Source organism: Apostichopus japonicus, chromosome 16, assembly GCF_037975245.1.
Source record: "Apostichopus japonicus isolate 1M-3 chromosome 16, ASM3797524v1, whole genome shotgun sequence".
In the NCBI taxonomy this organism is placed as follows: Eukaryota; Metazoa; Echinodermata; class Holothuroidea; order Aspidochirotida; family Stichopodidae; genus Apostichopus; species Apostichopus japonicus.
This window is the reverse complement of record NC_092576.1, coordinates 35,463,072-35,483,304: the sequence shown is the minus strand read 5'-3', so window position 1 is coordinate 35,483,304 and position 20,233 is coordinate 35,463,072. Positions and strand designations below refer to the sequence as shown.

The following is a 20,233-nucleotide window of genomic DNA, read 5'->3' as shown; positions in this document are numbered from 1 at the left end:
TTCTGTCTCGGGGGTTTTAGTTATTATAGTGATACGAAATGATCACAAAATATGGTATGCCAAAACCTATTTACAGCGAATATTTAGGCCAACGGAAATTACAATGACTGTTATTATTATATATCTAACACAAAAGCAACAAAAACAACAAACAATTGATCATTTTCTTCACTATCACCAAACACAGTGCTCATTCTCCATTAGAAGTGCAGTTTAACCCGCAGTTTATCATATGTTGTGCGAATAAATACAACACTAAAGCAGAACACGGCACTACTATTTTGCCTTGATAGGCGATTTTGGTTATTTACTTTCTGCTCGGTTACATAGACCGATATTAATAGTGACGTGTTTTTTTCGTATTTTTTGTTTTGTTTAAAGACCAAATATGGAGGCAATTTTTGTTGTTGAGATTTTCCATTAATTTAGGAGTTTACATACCCATAATCAACATGTGTAAAAAATAATCTTCGCAAACCTACTATAACCCATCAAAAACGACCACGAAAATGGACATTTTGGGTAGTCACGTGACATGAACCTCTGGAATGTCTGAAAACAGAGATTGACCCAAAGGAGCCTCTGGTCACCGTGTGACGTCAAAGTTTGTATACCGCGAAAATCAAACGCTGATATAGGCACTGTTTGTACACAGATAGCGAACAATTGTACTGTTTTTGACTTCCAATTTCGAGCGTTTGAAAAGCTGTTAGCTTAAAACAAGAACACATGAAGGTTAACAACAAGTTTTAAGACAATTATAAGCAGAAATTTTAGTTAAATTGCTTATTTTATTAGCAAAATTTCCACTCAAATGGAGGCATCTTTTACATAGCGTAGCGTCAATAGGTCCGTACGGTACAATATACTTACATAGTACTTACTCGTTTTAATATCCAAAAGTATACAAACACAGAAAAAGTATCCTGTCAATAAACAAATTTAGCAGTGAATATCCTAATCCACGTTTCTTGTTCAATCCTGGGCGAAAAACTACCGTGAGTCTGTGTAATTCCATAGAGTTAGGTCTAGTTGAAACAGGCCTTGACCAGTACTAACATCCCACAATCACAAGACAGTCACTAACGAAATAAAACGTCCGATCGCTACATACGACCGTTTTTATTCAACTCCTTGGACCATGCAGATGTCGGAATAAACAGAACGGACAATATTACACATATCACGAACTCACGATACTGGAATACAACAAATGAAATAGATAAATCCTAACATGGCTATTTACACATGCTGTGAGCCAACGCCGGCGAGAGTTGTAATTAACTACCGTACATGTACTAACAATGCTATACCCTTGGCACGGTATATATATACGGTCATCTCTTACAGTAAATATATTACTGTCAATTGCGTGATATAATGTTACATGTAAGGACGTCCAGGGACGACCATGGTCCGACACAGCTATCGACAGTATATAATTTTCACAGAATGAGACATTTGCAGCATACACAGAAGCAGGGTTATGCATGTGGACATGGGCATGAGATACTCCGGGTGCTGAAAAATCTTTCCACGTGGATCTCAAAAAATTGATCCAAAGTCTGCGGCGTTTTACGTCGGTTCTTTTACTCGGAAATCTAAAAAAGCTGATGCTTTTGTTGGATGAGGTATAACTGCAACCTCCAACAACACAGAATTGTGACATTTTGGGGAAAAAGGAGTAATATCGTTGATGTTTTTGGCAGCTCAAGTATACGACTTTACACACTAAAAGTATAGTTGTGAGTGAGGTATACAAACGTTGACGTCACATGGTCACCTGATGTCTTAGGAATGTTTCAGGAATGTCTGAAATAGAAGCTGATTTTTCGTCCCATTTTTCACTTATTTAACGTCCGAAATTGGTAAAGTTGATTACAGCAATGTAATTGGAGTCAGTTAAGGATTACATACATGAAAAATGGTGGGATTTTATGTTCATCGAAAAGTCTCCATAGTTGGTCTTTAAGTATGCACCAAGAAACGTTAAGGATATCAAACATACGAGAGGAAGTACATTTATCTAAGACTATATAATTACATTTAACATATGTAATATTATAATATATAATTCTAGAATAACGTTATATTCTTTGAAACATGTTAGGTAGATTGCATACTTAAAATTAAAATATTTCTGGCAACAGTATCAAGTCTTTAGACTCTGTACTCCAGTACCGAATTGTTCTTCATAACATAAGTATTTGAATTATTTGAACAAAAATAGTTAACCATGGTGAAGAGATCCTTTGGAAAGGAAAGTTGGTAGTACATTTTAAAAAGGTTGGCCTAGCTATACAGGTACGATTAATATATTTTTTTTCCTACCAGAAAGGAAGTAAGGTCAAAAGTTGACCTTGTTTTCTTGTATGCTGCTATAAATATTACTTCCTATAGACGTATTAATAACCATGATTGATGTTTTAAACCATCAGTTTTTAAATATTTTAGTATTTTCTTTACTTGTATGCACACTTTGCATTTCTCCACGGCCTTAGCATAAAAGGAAACTGCTGATCCATTCCTTTTCGACAAAGATTTCATTTGTTTCTAGTTAATATAACATGAAAGAAACTCCCGAACCAATCAGAATGTATGAATATACCCCTGGCTGTTTTTTAAAAAAAAACAGACACGTGCTCCCTTTCAGAGTGCCTTTTGGTAACGCAAAACACCAATTTCTAAATTTGTTATAAGTTATACTCTAATCGTAGTCTATTCGGGCTGGCTCTGCATTCGCTGAATTGAAAATATCCATAATTTTTAAAAATATTAAAACGATGGTTAGGGTCTCCGATTCCTGTCAAACGTTTCCCAGCATTGAGAATCTATTGTTTCATCTTCCTTTGCTCCACTTTCTTGTTAAGGGTACGAGCTAAAACCAGTAGAAGTTCACCTGAAATGATGTAAAACTAGTTATATAGCTAAATAGTGATACATTCAGAGACAACATTTAGAGTTATTTTAATGTACAATTTCCACATAATAAACTAAAATGGTTTCACATATTATAATATCATTTTTGATGAAGACAAAACAAGAAACGATGTTATGGAAAATAATTTAGATGTTATTATGAAATATGCAAACACAAAAAAAACAAAATTGAAAATCCGACATTTAGAAACTGGAAATATAAAAGTGATTAATATTATCTAGTGACGTCATCAATACAGGTCTCTCTAGACTAGTTAGTTATCTATGATTTTTTTCACGCTAAACGTTTTACAAGTGAGATGAAGTAAGCTGAGGGCGCAGTTTCTGATTATAAACAATAATTGATTTACTCTAAAGATAAGCTACTTTTCTTTTCGGATGAAATGTAATGTTTCAGCACAAAGTTTTACAGCTTTAAATATACATTAAAAATGACATGAACAATGTCGGAACCCTGTGAAAAAAAAAATGGAAAAGTATATAAAGCTAACCAAATATTGCGAGTGCTACACCAATATCAAGCACAAAAATTGTTGTCGATATGTATGTCTTGTATTCTTTGGGAATAGAGACAGCTGCAACCATGACATTGATGAATATTGCGGTCAACGAAAACATCTGTTGAAATCAAGTAAACAAACAAATAAGAGGGTTTCGGTTTCGTTTGCAAGCACTCTATATAGTTATAGTATTGATCCGTTAAGATATTATGATTAAGTCACTTAATATTTGATAATATTTTTTAAGCGTCACTTCGCAGAATTTTTATTTTAGTATGACTTATCAATATACATGGCAAAATTTATATATTTATAACGGAAAGCGCCATATCTAAAATGTTGACTTACTAAATAATGATATGCTAGATGTGTCGTAATTGTATTTGTTTGCTTTATGTGTTTTAGCTCATTACCGTTATGGCTAATTAAATTATTAATTGTAAAGTAACATTGATTTGACATAGTTTACCTGAAGACGTTGCTCAAAATGACTTTTCATCGGTGCATATTTTACATGAAGTGTTAAGAAGAGAACGGAAGTGCCGATCGTAAAAAGTTTGGTCAAGGCGTCTTCCCAACCGAGCAATGTTATTAACATCGTTTGTATAACCTTTCTTGCTAGCTCGACAATCTCCCAGTACCAAAAGTTCCCTTTGTAGTTTTCACAAAGAAAGTTCAACCACATGGGAACTTTACAGGGCTCTGTTTGGCTAATGAGAGGAATGTTGTCGTCACTTAGACCCTCGTGCATCGCACTGTGTACCCGTATGTCGTTTCGACCATCCATTCTTGCGTTTTTACAGTATCTGCGTAAAAGAAGATACAAAACCAGAGGGAATAACAATACGTATAATGCAGTTGCAATATACGCTTCTGTTTGGAAAGTTTTAATATAATCACATCGTATATCGTAGTCTGCGCGTAGCAAAGAAATAGTGTCATTCCTCTCTTGATGTACAACGAAATCATCACAAGCACCAGGATAGATCTCAAATATGGCGTCACAGGTCGGTTGAAAGGTTACAAAAAGAATTAATATAAATGACCATGCCAGTTTTGACTTCGTGTTTCCCAACTTCTTGAGGAGGTCATCGTCTCTGCATCTTCTCCAGTAGAGGAAATATACTTTACACCCTAAGTATATCAAGACTAGCAATAAGGTCAATGCTACCGGAAAGAACATGGCTATCTCAAATCGAAGAATTGGGTCAAGTAGCAAGCTTTTGTTAATACACTGAGGACGGACAAGGATACGTAACAAGTTGAATGTTACAATCTGCAAGACGTATCCTATATATCGTAATGGCCCATCCAAGTTTATAATGTTTATACTTTCGTAAAGTTCTCCAACAATTTGATAGAAACCAAGGAAAATTTTCATACGCGATGCGATATGATCGATAAATAATCTATCGACGTTCCGTTTGGTTGCCTTGCTTTTCTTCCACATCATAATAACAGCGAAGAAAACGCACAGGGATGTCAATACTACCAACTCGGAGACACTCCACCATACTTTGGGACATGGTAGGCAATATTTCATAACGTTATAAAAATCATCTTTACACTTAGTACATAACCATCCTCTGTGACCTTTGGCGCACGTGCCCTGGATGTTTAATGGCTCAGAGCTGTTGCTGTTTTCACATAGCTCTAGTTTCGGACACTTGAAAACCATTGGAATGGCCAAGGAATAGTTACGAGATGACATTTCGTAACTATTGTTCATTGTCAACAGATTTGCAACAAACTTGGAGTAGCTCTGTAAGTCTGAAGCAGGAAAAGACCAGTTCCAATAGTAACCACGACGCAAATATTGATAATCGCGAGTGCAGTTTAGTCCTTCGTTTGAGCAATGTGAACAATTCGAAAAACGGTTTGTGCGGGCAAATCCATCTCTGCAGAAACATGCTCTGAATCTTGCACTCCTATGGCGATCTGTCCCTTCTGGACATGGTTTGCACATTGTACTTGATAAAGCAATTCCATCTTCTACAAACGTGCCGTTAGTGCACTCCTTACATAGCCTGCCGCCAATCTCGTCCTGGTAAAATCCTCCTTAAATAAAGAAAAACATGATTATTCCATGGCGTTAAACACATGAAGTGATCTTAGCAGTTCATACAGAACAGACATAAACACAAACAATTCAGAATTTCGTAATGGCAAAGGACAAGTGATCTGATCAATTTCCAAGTGTAAGACCATCAACGTTTCTTCTGTTTCCGTCAGAAAACGCATTTTTTAGTATTAATAGCATGCCTTATCAGTACTAGATTGTCAAAGTAAGAGGGCCTGGCGAGGCTGAATGATGCGTTACAGTAACAGAAGGAACAAATACACACAACAGTACAGGCGAATTTATGAGCAGGGTGAACACAAAAGAGAAAAATGTAGGAAGATTAGTAGACAACGATGGAGAGAATAAAAGAAACCAATATGGGGGAAGAGGAGAGACAGGGACAAAGAGAGGATTAAGGAAAGAGGGTAGGGAGTAAACCAGAGAAGGACAAAAACAGAAAAGTGTGGAGAAAAAGTGGAAGAGAGCTACGAGAAGTGGGGTGACAGAGGAAACACAGAGGGGTGACAGAGATAGTAGGGGAGTGAAGGAGTTATGGGGAGGAGGAGAAGAAAGATTAGCCATGTGCTTCCTGAATGTTGAGCCTAAGAGGTTGAAAGGTGCGAAGGCGTTGCATCCACATTCTCTCTCTGCTGATTCGTACTATACTTAGCTAGATCTGCCTCATATTCAGTGTAATGTTAGTTAGAATGGAACATAAGTGTTCATCCAAACACATTAAAGTAATTTAGAATAAAATAGGAATGGATTGCATAGTAGAAATATTTTGAAATTCTTACGCATGCTCCATGTTAAATTATTTCATTTTTTCTACTTCTGATACAACATACATACAAAAATATCGATTAATTTGCCTGAGTTCTTGTGTGTTTTCTTGATTAGTTTTACTTTACTTTTCTAACTTTAGTTGTTGAAAGCATCACGATAACTAGGTATCCTCTGGATAATATTACTTAATACATTTAAATGTCGGTCATAACACCAATATTGCAAGCGGCGGATGTGTAGACATTGTATAATATATTGCGATGTCTTCAACAGTAGAAGTTACAGTGACACGACCGTATAGCGATTGTGCAGCCAACAGTATTAACTGCATGTCGACTTCAATCATCAGTAGCACAACATATCTGTATATATTCTGATTAATGCGATATCACGACGCTTCGTCATACATCGTTTTGAAGATTCCATCAATTTGATTAAGCAATGTTTTTTCAGGCGCCTAAATATTTCTTTAATCAACTACATAATTTGAAAAGTCAGTGTTACCACGTGGACAGGATCGACATTCATCCGATTTGTTTGAATAATTTCCTGGAGAACATGGTCTACAAATGTCTTTGCTACCATCATCTTCTCTAATGCATTCGAATCCTTCCTTTTGTAATATCGCTGACAAAAGGTATTCGTCCTGTTCACTGGGATCTGTTATATCCACTTCAGGAACAAATCTGTCGTGCACACATTTCCTTATAAATCAGTGAAGAAACAACGAACATGAACAATTCTTATTATTTCATCGTATAAACATTCCTTGATAATCTCATTTGATAATTGTGAAATATTGCATATATATATATATATATATATATATAATTAAATATCATATAATATATAAATATATATAAACTTGGTACAAACATAGATGAAACTGAATTGAATAGTTTCACATGTTTTATTTTTCCATCATTATAAAGATAAACAAAACGAGATTACTCAACCCGGGTTCTGTCAAGATATTTGTCTGTAACTGTTGTAGTCTAATTAGAGAAATGTCTCTTAACCTTTGCAATAATTCCCAATAGTTACATTATCACTCCATATTTATATCATAAACAGTTTCATATGTTTATTCGCACATATTGCCAACCATTTCCATGTATGTTTTGAATAACCCTTTATTACTATTATTTTAGGATAGTGGAATGAGTTAGCTTTAAGCTATTTCATTGAGCATGTAGACCTTGGCTTTTGGCTTTATTTAGTCACTCACTTGACCAAACATATGTCAAACCAGTGTGGAACTTTAGAGAAGAACTTTCTTCAATAGCCGCTTACCCTGTCAACCCATTTCCAAATATTGGAATCTCGCTTAAAAGATGGCAAGTTAGGTACCTGAAAAAAAAACAGAGAGGAAAATATGTTAAGAAATTGCTTATGTATTGCACTAGGCCAGCGTACAGGTGAATGTTTGCAGCTGATCACCTTTGTATGTGAATGGGAGAAAAGAGACCAGGAAAAGATAAGTGAAACATTCAAATGATTTGCGGTGTTATTTCTCAAAAAAAAAAAAAAAAAAAAACTGCTGTCAGCAGTTACTTTCTCTAGCTTTCCTCACATTATGACACGTGTTCACTAATTTAATTTAATTTTATTATTTCATTTTCAAATTGACATGGAAATGGATCCGTATGAAAAAAAAAGAAATGAAAATGCAGAGATATATTACTCCTCTTACACCTTGTAAAGTGGAATGAAATTAACTTAGCAAATGGTATGAGTAATGTTGATAACAGTTGAAGGCATTGTGCAGGTTGGCTATACCATAGAGTACGTAATAATTATAAAAGGATCTAGTTAAAATTTCATATAAATCAAAGCCAACTGTCCAATGGCCTACTTACATGGTTGCATTTCCAAGGCCATCTAGGGCATTCTGAGAAATATTAGCGATATCGTTTTTATAGAGGTGGCTGGCGATATAAATGGGAAGCGAAAAGTTAACATTAACCGTGATAGATATAATTTAAAGAGGCAAATCCAAAATTAAGTCAGGTGTCATTTATGCTTGATCAATCACAGAAATCCGAAATCTGCTCAATGTCGACCCAAAAGATGGCTATCAAGGACGGATGCAACGACTGTATGCAAGTCATGAAAGTTATATTTCTGTCACTGCGAAGTGAGTAAATTATTGACCCGAAGTTACAACTTACAAGTCCTAAACATGAATATGTACGTAATCATTGGATGCTACAAATATTTCAATAGCTTAACCGTTCTAATTTATTCATTTAAATCACGTCGGTTCAGGTTTACTGGTTGATGTCAAAAGTGTGTCGCACCCAATTATGTTATTTTAACATCATAGACACAGTTTGGCACTAATTGATTACCTCCCAAAAAATTCATCTCTCAGGAATGTTCATTGTAACAGAGCATGTTATGGGTCGCCTTAAAAATACTGTGCTTTCATAATAACATTCCCGTGAGAACTGTCCTTATAGATTTGAGTTATTATGAAGTATGATCCCTCTTACATGGTTGATCTTCAAACTGTCTTTATTTAAAATTACAATTTTCAAACTATTATAGTTTTTTTTAAGTAAGTTAAAGAATTAGTTTTACTGTTGCATGACTAAAGTATGGGTATTACTTAAAGGATAAATGTTAATACAAACAGAATAATGATCTTACATCATAATGCCATGTGAACGGTTTTCTCCAAAAGATTTATTTGTCAGTCTCGTTAAGTTATTTTCGAACAAGTATCTGCAGAATGGGAATGAAAGGAAGGCTGATAAATGTGATTTTTGTGAAATCTCAAGTTTTGACATTTGTGAATGATGTTATCATTGATTGATGAACTCATTTTCTATGAATTTCCTTGCAGTTTACACCAGATTACGCATGCGTTTATGATATTAGTTGGTTTAGAAGAAAGTCTATCATCAAACAAACACATGTTTATGTGTAAAAAGTCCTCTATCAAACCTCCAAATATGAACAATGGTCAATAAAATACTTTTTAATTATTTCAAACCTATTCAGTTATTCATTGAACGTATTCGTTTAATAATTCAGAAGCAGTACTCACATAACTTGAATAGATTCTGCTATGAATGTATTTTCACCAATGGAAAGTATTTTGTTGTTATTAAGAAATCTGTTGAATATACAACCAACAAATGCAATGATAATTGAATATAGAGCGGAGCCCAGTTTTGATTAGAAATAATTTAAAATAATTAAATAAAGACTGTTACATCTTGTAAATTGTAATAAAAATAAAGCAATGACTAACTGGGCAATTAAAAAAAAAAGATGTAGACAGAGTTAGAATGACACCAGTCTCTGGAAAAGGAACAAACTATTTAGTCTCTTAACAAACTTGAGAGTAGCAATTATGGTCACATATTGGGCTCATTTGGCGACAGAAATCGTGTAATTTATGAAGTTTCCTTTTTATTGGTTACATGTAACAAATTTAATCGGGATTTTACGGGATATTAAACATCTTTAATTTATTGTTTTTATCATCTTCGTCTGATTTTTTTCTTGGACATTACTCTTAAGAGAGTTTAAAAGATTGGCCATGTTCAAAGCGTTACTACGTACATCTGTTGCAACATTTCCAAGCCTTCAAATGATTTGCTGTTTACTTTAGTGATGTTGTTCCGTTGCATTTGTAAGTATTTTATCGTGTGGTTTCTCCCTGAAGCTGTGAATAGCCCGTCTGGAATCTCGGTGATTGAGTTACTTGAAAGATCTCTGATGAAACATTAATTATTTATCATTGACATAACATAATTAAAACTTATGTAAGGAGAAATTTATAGGGATAACATGTATGCCAAATGAAGCCCAACCGTTGAAACATATATTGTCAAACAATGGTCAACTTTTTGTTGTCGTCGAAGTAAGCTTGAAATTACATTAACAACTTACCAAAATGAACGGTGTTCAATGTATACTAAGATCAAACATGACATATCTTCAAATTTGAAAACCGTATATAATTCTTTCACCACATTTTGAATGTACAAATAAATATTTAAATACATATAAAGATAAATATATTAACTTACTAATAACACATAACGTCCCTTTCGAACTATAAATTAGTTTCTTTTCCCCTCGATATTTAAACACATATAAACAATATAAACAGCACATTTGAAGAGTATCATCCTATTTCGGAATGGCATAATCATGTACACAGTCATCCTTCTAATAAAAATCATAAAAATAAGTTACATATTAGTTACAGATTAGATGAAAATACACGATATACAATAATTGATACTTACAAATAAAAGGAGAGATCAACCTCGCTAAAGAGGTCATTTGGTAGACTTTGTATTTTGTTTTCGTCGAACGATCTGAAACAAATGAAGTTTCATACTACATTCACAAGAGAAAAAATGTTTACTCTTCCTTTAAGATACATAACTAATAATTAACTCGGTAGGTGTAGCATACACACAATACGTATAGCACTTGTAGCTAGTAGTATTTCAAGACACATACAAATCGAGGGTGTGCTATTTATGAAACGTTATATTGATTCAATGATCTGATAAGTAAATAAGTGACGTACAGATATTTCAGTTCCTTGATTCCATGAAATAGATGCCCATTCAAGTTTTGAATCTTGTTGTACAAAACAGTCCTGAAATAATATCAAAGAAAACAAAGCAATATGATGATTGTAGTAATGGTTGTATCTTTTAAGGGGAATACAAATCCACAGTGTCTGACTGTCAAGTACTAATAGTATCGCATTTGATATAGTTGCTTCTAAGAATTAACTTAATATATAAATCTTTATTTTTCAATTTTTCCGAACGTGTGTTCTTGTTGGTCAGATTATCTCATTCCCATTCTTAGTTTTGACATGGAAAATTGCGAACAACAAATATCATAATTGAACAACTTATATTTAACATCTCGAAGCAGACATTACGACCTCATGGACTTAATATACTTACAAAAAATCCAAGTTAGAATTATTTTGAAAAAATCCTTTCGATAGTGATGTGAGATCATTTCTGTCTAAATATCTGTAAGGTAGAAGTACATTACATAAGTTAAATATACTGTAACTTTTTTTCTTATTAAATGCCACCAAGAGATAAATAGTCATTAAAAGGTCCGTATGCCCACAGTTAATTTGTTAAGAAATAAAATGAATTTAATTAGAATAGATTGTAATGAAAATGGCATGAAATGAATTTGTATGGTCACACGGATACTCACAAGGTTTTCAATTTTCTGCAATTGATCAGTAAATTCCTAGGCAAGGTTTTTAATTGATTAGAGCCAAGGTCTCTAAAAGAAAAAAAAAGAACAAAATAAACCTGTCACATGTGCTAGGTTTCAGTCCGCATCCTGTTTCCTTTTTAATATATACACACACACACACACACACACACACATATATATATATATATATATATATGTATATATATATATATATTTATATATTTACATAGATGTATATATATATATATATATAGATAGATAGATAGATAGATAGATAGATAGATAGATAGATAGATAGATAGATAGATAGATAGATAGATAGATAGATAGATAGATAGATAGATAGATAGATAGATAGATAGATAGATAGATAGATAGATAGATAGATAGATAGATAGATAGATAGATAGATAGATAGATAGATAGATAGATAGATAGATAGATAGATAGATAGATAGATAGATAGATAGATAGATAGATAGATAGATAGATAGATAGATAGATAGATAGATAGATAGATAGATAGATAGATAGATAGATAGATAGATAGATAGATAGATAGATAGATAGATAGATAGATAGATAGATAGATAGATAGATAGATAGATAGATAGATAGATAGATAGATAGATAGATAGATAGATAGATAGATAGATAGATAGATAGATAGATAGATAGATAGATAGATAGATAGATAGATAGATAGATAGATAGATAGATAGATAGATAGATAGATAGATAGATAGATAGATAGATAGATAGATAGATAGATAGATAGATAGATAGATAGATAGATAGATAGATAGATAGATAGATAGATAGATAGATAGATAGATAGATAGATAGATAGATAGATAGATAGATAGATAGATAGATAGATAGATAGATAGATAGATAGATAGATAGATAGATAGATAGATAGATAGATAGATAGATAGATAGATAGATAGATAGATAGATAGATAGATAGATAGATAGATAGATAGATAGATAGATAGATAGATAGATAGATAGATAGATAGATAGATAGATAGATAGATAGATAGATAGATAGATAGATAGATTTATATAGACCTGAGATCCTATTTCTTATTTGGTTAGGCTTTGGTTTTGGTTATGGGTGAGATTTGTTACAAACCATATTTGTAGTTCCATTCGAATACAATTGTCGCCTGAGACAAATCATTAAATTTAAACGTCCCTATCACATGGTTGATATGGTATGTAGAACAGGATGTAAAGAGAGATTTACATATCATACTCACAAAGTCTCTAACGCACTTCCATTAATCAGTAAGTTTTCGTGTATCTCCTCTAGTACATTGTATGACAAATTTCTGTAAGAAGCAACATATATACCAAATCATTATTACACAAAGTTATACGCTCTTTAGTTACAATTATTTATTATTTCCTTTTTAATTCAATTACTTAAGTTTTCATTGAATATGTCAACATACAATTATGTTAATTTTCTTATCAAAGTAGGCGACAAGGGAAGACAAAACGAAGAGTAATGATAACTGAATGAGTGTGTTTATTAACGCATTTTCAAAGGGGATAAATTGGAGTACTAAAGATACGTTCAATACATTATGGTAAGACGTTGAACACCAACAACCAACTGACAATGACCCAGTTTCTTTTTTATTTCTCTGTTTTGTTTCTCTTCTTTTTCTTCTTTGGCTAATTAATTAAAATTCAACAGTCAGCATAAGAAATGTTTTGAGACATTTTAACAAAATCTTTAACGAACAGTGTTTCCAGATTTGATGTCTTCCAAAATAATTCTTCTGGAAGATGACCCAGTTTATTCTCTGCCAGGTTACTGAAAGATATAAAAGATATAAAATAAACAAGCCGAAATAAATATGATGCACATTTAACAAAACAAAACAAAAATCATTTCTAAATAAAATGAAACTGTTATCAAACTGCTTATCCACTAGAGAGCCTGTGTAATAGAATGTGTAAAATTAAGTTAGCCTGACATTTCGATCCTAGCAGGATCTTCTTCATAGGCTAAATGACAAGAAACAGTTACAGGGGGAATAAAACACGCACAGAATACAGACAGGTTAATGAGCACGGTGAACTCAATGAGATACATGTAAGGGGATTAGTAGACAAAGGATGGAGAGAAGAAAGCAGAAAGCAACATGTGAAGAAGAGAGGTAGGAGATAAACAGTGGAGGGACAAAGACAGGATTAAAGGAACGGGTAGGGAATCAACTGGAGAAGGACAAAGACAGAAAGGTGTGGAGAAAAAAAAAGTTGGAAGAGAGCTGTAAGAAGAGGAGTGAGGGGGGAGTAACAAGGGGAGAAGGAGGGGGGACAAACGAAAAGTTAGTCATGTCCTTCCTGAATGTTGAGACCATGAGATTGAATGGTGCGAAGGCGTTGCATCCACAGCCTCTCTCTGCTGTTTCGTACTAGGTCAGGGCGGGTACCTAAGGATCCAATCCCTTGTAGGGAAATGTCGTTAAATGTACGGTTGGAACGTTAAAATGTTCTCCAACTGGGGTCTCAGTCTTCATGGTTTTTACTGTGGATCTGTGACCATAGACTGTGGATATATGGTCCAGTCACAATAGTGTATCAACTTGTAGTTTGACTGCCACTGGTATCTTTTCTAAAAATTACAGTGCTGTCTGTACCAACGTTGATGACTCGTATTGGTTTATCGTAATGATTCGAAATTGTTACTTGTAACTAACTTAAAACTAACTAAAATGTATGTTTTTCTTTTCCAATAATATCGTCGCAAATTGAATTATGCTGTTTACAGAATAAATTGATTTCAGTGACGACAAAATTTATTTCTCGTCCATGTTTGCTAAAAAAGGATTGTTAAAGGGCGAGTTAAAGCATATAAACCAAAACGAAATCGTGTTCGTGTTGTACATACAGTCATACAAAGTCGCGCAAATAACAATTACTTTTTATGTTTAAAGGGATATTACTAAAGGAATGGAAGTTATGTTTGCTAGGCTAATTTCAATGGCACGGCATAGAACAATACATGGTACTTATGTACAATGGTACTGTATGGAAAAATACATGGTACTTATGTACAATGGTACGGTATAGAACAATACATGGTACTTATGTTCAACGATACTGTATGGAACAATACATGGTATTATGTACAATTGTGCGCCATGAAACAATACATGGTACTTATGTACAATGGTAAAGGGATAGAACAATACATGGTACTTATGTCTTTATGTGATATAAATGTAGTTTTGAATACTGGCATGTTGATACACGTTCAGAAAGTCTGTTAACAGGTTGGAATGTCTGACGTTAAGATTTTATTTGTTTAGTTGTTCAGCCATACAAAGCTTACACTGGCCGGAGTCGTGTCTGTTAGTGTCAAAATGCTTATTTTGAGAGTGTTGTGTTACTTACGTAGTTTGCATGTCTGAATAGACTTGTGATTATTGTACCTTCTTTTAATGCCCCCTGCCCTGATAAACTTATGTGCGCCATAATTGATGTGTTTATGGTGACTTTGGCAAGCAGTTGCCACTGAGTGGGCATTCCACGCGGTTTTAGTAATTACATGTGCGTTTGACCACCAGACAGGCAAACAGGACACACATAAGAAACGTAATGAGGCAGAAACATATTCTTATGGTAAAGTCCAATACAATAGAAATGTACGCCCTAATTTCGGACGCAAATGCATAGGCGTACGCCCTAATTTCGGACGCAAATGCATAGGCATAATATTCAAGCACTTCCTATCGGGTCACATTTATCGCCAGCTATCCAATAATTTACATTTTGACAAGTCAAAAGTACTTATTGCCTTCATATTGTACTTTGATAGAAAATTGACAGCTGTATGAAGTTAAAGGTAAGAAGAGTATTGAAATTTTAAAAATAATAAACTCACATATGTTTTAAATTTACTTCCTGGACAAGGGCACCCCCAGGAATACGAGAAAGACTGTTTCTTGAAATATCACTGTAAAGGAAAGTGAAAAATTTATCATCATGCTTTCAAGAAAAAACTGCTTTTCGTTGTCGAGAAATCCCTGTAAAGAAAGGTGGAAATGTCTGATCATGTTTTAGTGCCACCATAAACCATTGTGTGGAAGCATTGCTATATTAAAAAGAGGTTTCTAGATTAAAAATAAAGTAGATATTGACCATCACTAGAACAATTCAACAATTAGACATATTGCATTAGATGGATAAATACTTATTGTTATATTAGATGAGTTGCATACGTCATGCCACCATTAACTTAAGCTTGATTAATACATTTTGCTTCTGAGATAGAAACACGCAAACAAACATATACATGGAAAAAATAGTTGACAAGGCAGGTTAACTTTGGAGACTGTAATTATGCTGTTTTGTCTCAAATGCTCTATCTGTTCTACCAACTTTATAACTAGATTTCTGCAAAATAAGGGAGTTCAAATCATACTTACATATTGGTGATGTTTGGAGGTAACTCAGTAGGAAACACACTGAGGCTTCGGTTACTACAATCCATTTCATAATCATTTTCCGTATCATTACATACACAATTTGCGATTCCTCCGCATTCCGTCTTAAGAGATATCACTAAAAGAAGATACTTTGAAAAATTAACTTTCATTACATTAAAGGCATTAATTGGAAATTAGAATTTGTGAATCATTGAAGACAACATATAGTATTGAACTTCAACTACAAATAATAAAAACATAATATTAACGTCATACAGCCCACACACATTACATGCGCATTGTTTTGTAAAAATTATCATATCAACATATTACTTAATAATTGATATTGGTTACAATTTAGCCGACTTGCTGTATTGTTTGTCTGGCTCTTTTTGATTGAATACTTATCTCATATTATTTAATCGTAGGCATTGCTTCATCATGATTATGCTTTTAACGTGATTCCTTTCTTTGATTGATTGATTGACTGACAGACTGGATGAAATAACATAAATAACGCGTAAACAAGTCATATCAGCGTTTCATTGTCCTTTGATGTTAGTGCATGTCATGACACCTAACTTCATCTTTAAACTACAAAAATAATAAGACCACCAGCCGCAGCAATATAAAATCGCAATTTAGAAAAGATAGTAACCTTTTAGTTGGCAAGTTCAGAAGGGGTCAATCTTAGTCTAACACGTTATAAGTTAAACACGGTTATAAACTGATAATATTTTACCTCCATCAGAATTCCGTAGAATGTAGAAAGTGAAAATCAAAACCAATAGAGTTATCCTCTTTGTTGCGGAAATCTGAAAAGGAAAGTCATTAGCAGTAGTATATAGATAAATTCACATTCAAAATTTTGCTACAACAAAAATAATACTCACAAAGAAGAAAACTTTGTTCACCGAAAATGAAATCGTGTATTTATAAATGACTGAAATGAGTGGGTGACAAGACCTCATAGTTTCCTCGTTTACGCCATTATCCAATATCTTATGACTTTTTACCAGAGGTGTCGCATATAACTCAAATTTGATCGTTAACAGGTTTTAATGTTTAAATTTAAATAAATGTCCGGCAAATGTCAACCACAAGAACGTAGTTAGGTGCTCTAAACGCAAGTTACCATTAGCCCTGTTATAACGTGTCAACCAAAAGCCTATGTCCTTTTCAGCTACCAAACTGTCATGTAAATATTTCATTATTGCTATTTTAAATGTGAAATGTTACAAAACACTCTTATCCCACCCCAACCTATTTTGAAAATAAAGATTACATATATGACATGCTCTTTTAACAATGCCTCATGTAAATAAAGATTAACACCACCGCAGGTGCACCCAGTGTAGATCAGGACATGACTTGGAAAAGTGGCAGTTGTTTAAGGCGAAGGATTAGACTTTGCGTTACTCATATATCATAGACCGTATTAACATAGCTTAGCATATTTATAACATACATAGCTTTTGATCTAACATTAGGCCAAGCCTACTATGTTAAATCCTGCACTAAATGAATAGTTTCTTTTTGATTAGGTTGATCACGAAATGAAAGTAATGAGGTATAGCCACAGGTGGTGACCTCGTTAAGAGCGTAATTTCATGAGCAATGTATTCTGTCTGTGAAGCATGATCTTAACTACCCTTCACGTACATGGAACGTCCCCATATGTATGACCTTGTCTGTTGTGGATTAGCATACTAACATGTATCATAGTGATATTATTCACAGTGATGCAATAATTGAAACTATTGTTTAACCCGACAGCAATTGTATTTGTTACATTTGCTTACTACGTTTGTATTAAATGTGCACATTTTGGCATTGTATTGCAGTACGATAATTTGTCGGTAACGGATTACTGTCCCCATTGGTCAGCATAACCATGAACACTGTAATACTTGGATAACATTAGATTTTTGCAACAAATATTATGTGAGTCCGATAAAACTTCTGATTCATTCATAAGAAGTTAAATATTGTCCTCTGACTGCATGTTCAATAAAATACAAAACGTATACTACCGGTACCTTGTCTGAATGTGTAAAAATACAACACATGACGTACACAACAGGTACATTCTCTGTGACAGCGTGTACCATATAATACATAACTTACGCTACCGGTATATTGTCCTCTGACTGTTTGTAAAGTTAACAACAGTATGTAATCTAAAACCATTAGCACCAAAGCAATCACATTAGTTTTGACCACGGCATTGCTTGCTCGCATTGCTTGGCGTTACTATACATAGTGTTCAAACTTACAGAATGACAACATTTCCATACGCTACCATTCGTTGCTTGATGGCATAAATGCTGAATATTCTAATTTCTAAATGATGTTTCTAAAATCTTTTTGTGCATTTTATTTCTTGCAACAAATGACTTTCCTTTTCACCACAGCCTGCAGTACTTCCACTTAAGACGAATCTAGTTACAAAATACTATTACCGAGACATGTGGATTAAGAAACAAAGCTTCCAAGAGAAGACTATTGTTTATAAGTAGTTGTAACAGCTTAATTCAAAATATGATCATTCTAAAGCAGTGACAATTTTTACTACTTTATTAATAAAAGACTTTTTAGTCTAATTTCAAGTCATGTAATTACATAATTTCTTTGTGTGTTACTTATTGATCACCAAAGATATATTGCTAACTGGTAAATCATTGTGCATCATTACACTATAGATTAGTCCTAACAACAACATGGGCCCCTACACAGGCAAATGCAGTAGAGTACAGGCAGGACTGCAATAAGGCGTTGCATTACGAAGTGATCATTACTATGTTTACATTGTTGAATGAAGTTATGCCTGACCATTGCGATTAAACCTTTTTACTTTACAATACAATCTTAATACAAAAAGTACTTACGTTACAAGACGACTCCATCTCGAAATACAGAATCACCAGAGACTACTATACAGTTGCTTCGCTATTATTGATAGGTACACTCAATGTGTCATCATATTTAATACAACTTCAACAAGAAAGCCAAAAGGAAAAGCAGCTTTGCTCATTATAACTAACTATCGTAAAGTGAAAGCTCTTCACCTTATACGTCAGTCTAGAGTTTATGACATCAGTTATTGTTACTCATTTTAAATTTATAAGTATCTTGCATTCATTTTACTGTTTCGATATTGATATTTTAACGCTCATGCAGCGTTTAGTTTGCCATAATGTAAACAATAAGATTAAGTCATATCAGTTTATAGAGTATGAATCTAAAATAGAAACTATTTGGTCTAGGTGTTACTGGTTAATCATAAGTAAATCTCTGCAAAACAGACTGCATGCATAGAATAATGATGATTGATGGGTTTTGTCTTCATTACTTTAGATAGAATGAATTTGAAGCATCATTTGTTCATGATTAATAGATGATTAACTATATTCATTAGTAGTAGGGAGGGCCCCAGATCGCATCCGTGCAATCCCATTTTTTTTTATGTACCTAGATTCCCATATTAGATGTAGCCACTATGATTGCACCCTCGAATCCCAACTTGTGGTATACTCCCAATAAGATGTAGCCACTATGATCCCACATAGTACTATCCCATTTTGTTATCAACTGAGATTCCCGTTAACCTAAGATGCACCCTCCAAAGATCTCACCCGTGGAATCCTACTTTGTAACGGACCAAAATTCCCAATAACAGAGATGTAGCCACCAAAGAGTCGTAGGTCATTCCTGATCATAATTGGATTAATGATTATATATATTTATATATGTATATATGTATTTATTGCCCACCAGTACGGTAACTATATGAGATCTCAGTATAGTACCCTAAGCAGGCTTATTTGAAATCATATTCTTGAAAGTTTTCAGCAATGAAACAGGGAACAAACTCGTAATTCGAGGGATAAATAAGTATAGACCCACAGTTTTGGTATATTAAGAGAATATCATATTTGGATATCCGAATCGCTTAAGACTTGTTCAATATGCTATACAATAGCTACTGATATATATATATATATATATATATATATATATATATATATATATATATATATATATACATATATATATATTGTATTATAAAAAAATATATATATTGTAAAAAAATTCTTCTGTGAGTAGCACCGGCCAGCCGATTCAGGGTTCTTGGCCTAAGATGTAATAATGTAATTGGCCAGAGAATGAAGATGAACACAAAATAAACCCAGAGAGGTGATGGTATATTTACCGGGGATATATTGAAAAGAAAACTTCTTACAGTAAGGTTAAGTGTTTGTACTGGATGTTTTGTA

The 20,233-nt window shown here is 33.6% G+C and overlaps 1 protein-coding gene across 1 annotated transcript; it reads right to left on the bottom strand.

Moving 5' to 3' along the window:
* Nucleotides 1-771: 771 nt before the first annotated feature.
* On the bottom strand, nt 772-19,864 carry LOC139982952 (uncharacterized). The gene is made up of 19 exons (XM_071996172.1): nt 18,845-19,864; nt 16,699-16,771; nt 15,957-16,092; nt 15,413-15,484; nt 13,265-13,336; nt 12,774-12,845; nt 11,503-11,574; nt 11,235-11,306; nt 10,844-10,915; nt 10,554-10,625; nt 9,862-10,014; nt 9,341-9,409; nt 8,941-9,015; nt 8,148-8,216; nt 7,582-7,638; nt 6,793-6,992; nt 3,910-5,498; nt 3,432-3,558; nt 772-2,899 (listed from the first exon to the last, which is right to left on the bottom strand). Exons 1-19 carry the CDS (start codon nt 18,860-18,862, stop codon nt 2,832-2,834), a joined length of 3,138 nt encoding a protein of 1,045 aa, XP_071852273.1. The 5' UTR covers nt 18,863-19,864; the 3' UTR covers nt 772-2,831.
* Nucleotides 19,865-20,233: the final 369 nt, after the last annotated feature.

Coding starts and splice junctions, on each gene's coding strand:
- LOC139982952 (XM_071996172.1), bottom strand. Junction 3,559..3,909: donor ATTTTGAGCAACGTCTTCAG/GTAAACTATGTC, acceptor TGATTTCAACAG/ATGTTTTCGTTGACCGCAAT. Junction 2,900..3,431: donor TGTAGCACTCGCAATATTTG/GTTAGCTTTATA, acceptor ACATCATTTCAG/GTGAACTTCTACTGGTTTTA.